We start from the raw sequence: 6,453 nt of genomic DNA on the forward strand, positions 1-6,453 counted from the left end.
TTTCAGGAGCGCTCTGAGCAGGCAGCAAGCGATTCCTCAGGTTCCAGGAGCAGATTTGCAAGAATCTGTTTCTTCTGAGCGGGACCATGACACTTGCAAAGCTCTCTGGAGACACTCCTTTCCCCCCCCCCCCCCCAGCTATTTTTCCACAGGAACCCCTTCCAACTGCCTTATTTAAGGCCATAAAGTTCGCTCCTAAGGTACTTTTTGGAGGGGGCTGCACACACAGGCTGAGCTTGTCCCTGCCCATTCTCACCCAACAAAATGAAAGGAAGGGGGGGAAAAGTTAAATCTATTTCAAAGAGTTTATTTATTTAAACACCTGCAATTTTTTTTTTCTTTTCTTTTTTGGAAGTCTTCAACACAGGCACGCACACACACACAGACAAACGGGATACAAACAACTTTGGCATTATACTTTTGAATATTTGTTACAAAACTATTTCTCATTTATTTTTTTTTTAAAAAAGTATCTCAAATAAAGGCATTTTAAAGAAGTAAAAATACAAGTCGAGATCCCAACCTCTGAAAATAATAAATAGCACGTTCATAGTGAGGTCCTTTTTTCCTTTCTGTTTAAATCTGCTTAAAAAACCCAAACATAACAGGGCTCCATACAACGGAGCCAACAGAAGAGTAGTTTTGTTGGTTGTTGGTGGGGTTTTTTTTTTTTTTTGGAGGGGGGGAATCGCTTTAGGCAAGTCACCAAGGCCTCCAGACCGATTCACTGCGCTCTCCGATGGGACTCCCCGCCTGGGACGCTGGAACGATGCTGCCCCCAAATGATGTCAACCCCTGCACCGGGGATGCTGACGGGGTGGCGGCCGCGTTCCCCGAACCGCTGCCCGCGGACACCGGGACGTTGGCGTTGGCGTACAGGGGAATAACGGGTCCGGAGCTGGGAGGAAAGGCCGGGTTCGGGATGAGAAAAGCAAACTGGCCGTCGGTAGCAGGGACGAGCTGGAAGCCCCCATAGACCTTGGGGGACAGGGCTTCGGCGGGGTTCAGTTTGCAGGGCACGGGCACAGCGCCGGCCACTGCGGGGGGCAGCTGGACGTGCAGAGGCTGCTGCGCCAGATGTGCGGGCTGGCCGGCCGGCGGCGGCGGGTAGTTCATGGCCACGATCTGGCCCAGGCAAGCCGAGAGGTGACTGAGGAGCCGGGTACGCACGTCGGTGTTCACCCCTTCGCAGGTGGACAGGAACCGCGTCACCTCGTTCATGCACTCGTTGAATCCAGCCCGGTACTTGCCGAGGACGGTGGGGTCGGCGCTGAGCGCAGCTGGAGGGCAGAGGGAGGGCAGGTGAGGGCCAGCTCAGGCGCCCGGTCCCCGGTCCCCAGCCCTCCCCGGGGCGGGCAGCTCGCACTTACCGGTCATCTGCGCCCGCTGCAGGTTCCGCAGGTGCTTGACGGTCATCTCCAGGATGTCCGCCTTCTCCAGCTTGGAGTGCCGGGAGCTCTGCGGGGAGGAGAGCGCTGCTGTCAGGGCTGCCCGCGGCCGGCCGGTGCCCCGCAGCCGCCCCCCCCCCCCCCCGCCGCCACCGGCCCCACTTACGTCCTTCTTGAGCGCGTCCAGGATGAGGGTCTTCAGCTGCCCCAGGCTCTCGTTGATCCGCGCCCGGCGCCGCTTCTCCATGATGGGCTTGGAGGACTGCGGGGAGAGCGGAGGCGGTGAGCCCCGGGCCGCTCCGGTCCCGCCCCATCCCACCCCGTCCCCGAACACCGACCTCAGCGCGGCCGCGGGCTCGCCGCCATCCAGCGCCGCCGTTGCTGCTCCCCGACCGGCACCCGCCATTTACCTTCCGGTGCTCGCTGGCGCTCCGCGGTTTGTCCGGCGTGTGGCTGGCGCTGGCCGGCGCCCCCGCGATGGGCGAGGCGGTCGGTTTCTCCATGCCCGTGTCGGCGGGCATGGCGGGAAGGCGGCGGCGGGAAGGGAAGGAAAAAGGCGGGCGGGCGCGTGCGGCGAGCGCGGGGCGCGTGCGGCAGCGGCGGCGGGCGCGCGGCGGGGCCGGCAGTGACGGCGGCCGGCGCCCCCCGCCCCTTTATACCCGGCGGCGGCTCCCCATTCGTGTGAAACCGCCGCCGCGGCCGTTCCCACACTCCCGGCAGCCAATCAGCGCCCGTCCCGCACCCGGCCGCCGCGCCGTCCGCCTTCTCATTGGCCGGCGATCCCGACGGCTGTCCGTCACCCGCGCCGGCCCCGCCCCGCGCCGAGAGAGCGCGGCCACGTGGGGGCGGCGCGGGAGGGGGGAACGGGCGGGGCTGCCCCCCCCAGGGGGGTTCCCGCGCCCCGACCGCGGCCCCGGGCGGCGGGGGCGCAGAGCGAGCGCGGCCCGACGCTGCCGGGCGCGGCGGCCGCCCCTCCTCGCTCGCGAACACCCGCAGCGCCCAGGGGGGGCCGGGGGCCGCGCGCGGCGGGCGGAGGCGGCGGCGGCGGCGGCTGGCGCGGCACGCGAGGCGGCGGCCGGCGGGCGGCCAATGGGCGGGGGGGGGAAGTGGGGGGAAGGGGGGGGCCGCCGGCGGCGCTCACCGCCCATTGGCCGGCGGCCGCCCCCGCTGTCAATCAGGCGGCGGGCGGGCGGCGGCGCTCGTGCCTCCGCCCCCGAGACGCGGCCCCGCCGCGCGCCCCCCCCGCGCCCGAGCACGTGCCAGGGCGCTCCCGCCTCCCCGCGCCGGGCGCGCCCCGCCCGCGGCGGCCATGGGAAAACCCCGCCCCGCCGCGCTGCTGAGCTCCGGGGGCCGCCGGGCGGGACCGGGACCGGGACCGGGAGCGGGAGCCTTGCCGCCGCTCGGCCCTGCCCCGCCCCGCCTTGCCCCGGGCTCGGGAGCCCCCGCTCCGCTTCCGCAGGGACCAAATTGCCGGTGCGCGGCGCTCGGAGACACGCGTGGGAGCCGCTGGGCAGGGAGCGCGGCGGCGGCGGCGGCGGGGGCGGGGCGGGCGGGGGCTCGGCCGCCTGCCCGTGCGCGGCGTGGGGAGGCGAAAGCGAGCGGGGAACCAGAGCCTTTAACGGGGCACGGCTGCACCCTGCAGCCCCCCGGGGCTCAGCCGGTCAGGGCCCCCCGGAGCCTTGAGACCCCCCCCGGGGAAGGGCGTCCCCGGCCGGGCCCTGCGGAGGCACCGGCGGGGCCCCGGCAGCTGCGACCCCGCAGCGGGGCGGGGGGGCTCGGCGGCAGCCGCCGGGGTCGCTGCCCTGCCCCTGCGAGGGGGGAGGCGGCCTCTCGCCCCCCCGCTTCTCTGCTGCTTCTCGCTCAGGGAGGTGAAAGCGGCGTTCTGCTGCCATAGCGAGAGCGTGACGTCAGGCGCGTGACGTCATCCCGCTGGAGGTGCAAAATCCTCCTTCTGGTGGGCTGCCCACCCGCGGACAGGCCGCGGGGCTCCCTTCGGTGGCCCCTGCAGAGGGGAACGGCGGGTCCTCAACGCCAGCGGGGCGCTGGGACACCCCGGCCTTTCTGAGAGGGGGCAAAGCAGCCGGGGGCATTGCTGCTGGTAGCCCGGGCCCCGGCCCTCGGTGCCCACGCGGGTCACGGTGCCCACGCACGGCCCCGCCGGGGCGGCCGCTGGCTCTGCAGGGCCCGGGTGCTCTCCCACGCTCCGCTGCCTCCGTGTCCGGCACAGCGCAGCCCTGCACCGGTCAGATCCTCTGCTCCCGCCTCCAAAGGCGCCTTCCTTTAGTCTGGAAGTGCAATCGTTAGGCAGCCTTCAAGCTCTTGGCTAATTTCAAAACCTGCCTATTGAAAGACCTTTTTAGAGAATGCAGCGTACATATTAAATCTCTGTGCTGCAGGCTTAAATCTTCTAATAATCATAAATTGGGGATTAACTTTCCGTGGACCAACGTCTGAAATTCAGAATGGTATCTTGACTTGAAAAGCATTATGCGTTTTTTCCTTTTATTACAATTCTGAAGCAAGGATAAAAGAGTCGGTTGCTAAAATTTTGAAAACTCTCATATGAAAACGCGTTCGGTCTTTCCCTCTGAAAACCAAGCACGACATGGCTTAGTTTGGGGAAATTTTTTTGGAGGAGAACGTAACCACGTACTACAGTTAATCCCTATTGTTGGCCCGTCTCGTGCTTTCCTTTTAATTCGCTCCGATGAATCATTCTGTTTGCCTTAACCGTTTCTGCAGCCGGGGCTGTAATTTGTGCGTTTCCTGGCGCTGCTGCTGCGCTGGGCTGCAGAGACGGTCTCGCACCTGAGTGCTGGCAGCCAGGGTGCGGGGACAGCCCCCGGTGCCACCTTCCGCCGCTGCCACCCGCCTGCCGTGGGCCGAGCTGGGGTCCTGGGGCACCCCAAGGCCGTGCAGCCGGGGCGAGCGCCGGCTCTTCAAAAAAGCCATTCTCTGGGCTGCAAGCACAAGTGCAGCGAGTTTGGTGGCCTCAGCGTGGCCGAGGAGGGGGGAATGCCACCGGGCTGCAGAGCTGCGGGTGCGCAGCCTCTGTGGCCGGGGCAGGGGGTGGCCTGGAGGCTCCCCACGGGATGGGCTGGGGGCCAGGGGATCTCCCACGCTGGCGCGGGGAAGGAGGAGAGCACCGGAGCGCTCGCCAGCCAGAGCTGAAGGTGTGAGGCAGCGGGAGGGATCTGGTCCCAGGCACCCAGCCGATGGCCTCCCTGGCTGATGGCGGGCTCGCCACCCGCGCCGTGCAAAGGGATGCAGAATAGGTGCCTGAAACGCGTCCCGGCTGCCCACCTCCCGGGGGGCAGGGGAGCGGGAGGAGGCCGGTGGGCTCTCGGCCAGCCGCCTGCCTGGAGGGGCTAGCCCTTCGTGGGCATGGCAGGCAGCGACACGTGTGTTCGCCTGCACCGGGTGCTGTGGCACGGCTCAGAGGGGTGCTGGAGGGACCCAGAAGGCCAAAGAGAAGGAAGGTAGAAAAAAAGAAAGAAAAACTCTCGGAAATATTTCCATTCCGATTGCTGCATCGGATCCTGGGCCTTTCATTTCAGGTGCAATTTGAGGTGGTTTGCACACACAGACTGCAAAATGCGCCCAAGTAAGACACGCTGTATGAAAGAGCATCATCTTCCTGCAGACATCAAAGCGTCTAGGGGAATACATTTATTTCAGGATCCTTTTCCTCTGTCACACTAACACGCACGTGACCACAGAAACAGCAATTCTTGGCTGAACTGTGATTTTTGGTTTGTGGGAGGTATGGTGTTTTTCTGGGTAAGCGCTACTTATCTAAATGCCCCCAAAGTCTAGCCTATTCCTTTGCAAAAAGTGCACCGAGGTGCATGTTGTCTTACTGAAGAATAATAAATGTTTGCTTTATAAGTCTCATTGGAAAGGTTCAGGGATCTGTTTCCTTATGAGACCAATAAAATGCAGAACAACAGCCCTTTGTGCAATTTCCCTTACTCATGTAAGAATACTGTGAGGAAATAACTAATAATAAAAATAGTGTCCCTCCTTTGACAGTTAATTCAGAATGCATTAATTATATAATTACAGTGAAAAAAAAAAAAAACAGAGCAAGTTTTTCAACAGAATCTACATCAAGTGATGCAATTCCCAGGCTGGGAGCAGCGATTATTGACTGCGCTCCTCTCCAGAGAGAACTCTGCTCCGTGTGACAAGTTGGGAGAATGTTTGTCGTTCTAAAACTCTGACATAACAGATTTCAAAGCTGAGTGAAATCTGGGGAAAGACTCTCCTTGCCTTAAGTAACTTCAGATTAAGCTAGAATTCTGTTTTAGCCGCCCGGGTTGGTATTTTGGAGATGCTCTGTTGCTTTTGCTGAGTCTCGTTCCTACCTGAGCCCACATTTCCATCATGTTGCAGTTGCAAACCTGAGGCAGAGCTTGCTTGCAAACCCCTCCCAGAGCGGGGAGGGAAGCTCAGCTGCAGTTTGGAGCCCTGGTCTTGCCACCGCTCTTTGGGGGCCCTGCCGTGCCCAGGAGCCCTGGCACCGGAGGATAGCTGTGCAGCGGCTGAACTGGTTCATTAATTGCATTCTGCAAGTGAACCGAAAGCCCGTGTCCTGCCCCCCTCGTGCTTTGCGGTTCGGCGGGCTGTCGAGGCGCTGGTGCTCAAGGAGATGGGGAGATGTCCCAGCAGACCCCCTTCTGCAGTATTGTACGTCCCGTTAGCGGCAATTTAGCCTGCACGGTGGTGAGAGGATGGGACACGAACAGCCTGCCTTCCCCTCTGCTGCCCTCCGTGCGGGTCGGCTCCGGCCGTATTCTGCACGGGCGAGGGAGCTGGGGCTGCACGGCAGTGTCCTCTCCTGCTCGCAGCCTCGCAGCCCCGGGGCGGGCTCCCCAGGCTGGCAGAGGGCACGCAGGGACGGGGAGACTCCCCCCTGGCCCCAGCCGCGGTGTAAGGAGCACAGAAAGTGCCCAGGGGGTGAGGAGCAGGCGGGGGTCCTGTTTGCAGCTGGCTGCACCTTCAGGAGGTGTGCAAGGGCCCATGGGGACTGGCCAGAGCGCCCCGAGTCCCTGGGGATTTTGGC

General features: G+C 63.3%; 1 protein-coding gene across 1 annotated transcript; it reads right to left on the bottom strand.

Moving 5' to 3' along the window:
• Positions 1-291: 291 nt before the first annotated feature.
• HES4 (hes family bHLH transcription factor 4) lies at positions 292-2,386 on the bottom strand. Its single transcript, XM_087755322.1, is given in 6 exon segments — positions 292-771; positions 773-843; positions 846-1,280; positions 1,371-1,458; positions 1,555-1,650; positions 1,799-2,386. Coding segments are annotated over 6 exon segments (870 nt in total). The 5' UTR covers positions 1,910-2,386; the 3' UTR covers positions 292-702.
• Positions 2,387-6,453: the final 4,067 nt, after the last annotated feature.

The sequence above is a fragment of the Nipponia nippon genome, unplaced genomic scaffold, assembly GCF_047370975.1.
Source record: "Nipponia nippon isolate SJK-2023a ecotype South Korea unplaced genomic scaffold, ASM4737097v1 scaffold_19, whole genome shotgun sequence".
Taxonomy (NCBI): domain Eukaryota; kingdom Metazoa; phylum Chordata; class Aves; order Pelecaniformes; family Threskiornithidae; genus Nipponia; species Nipponia nippon.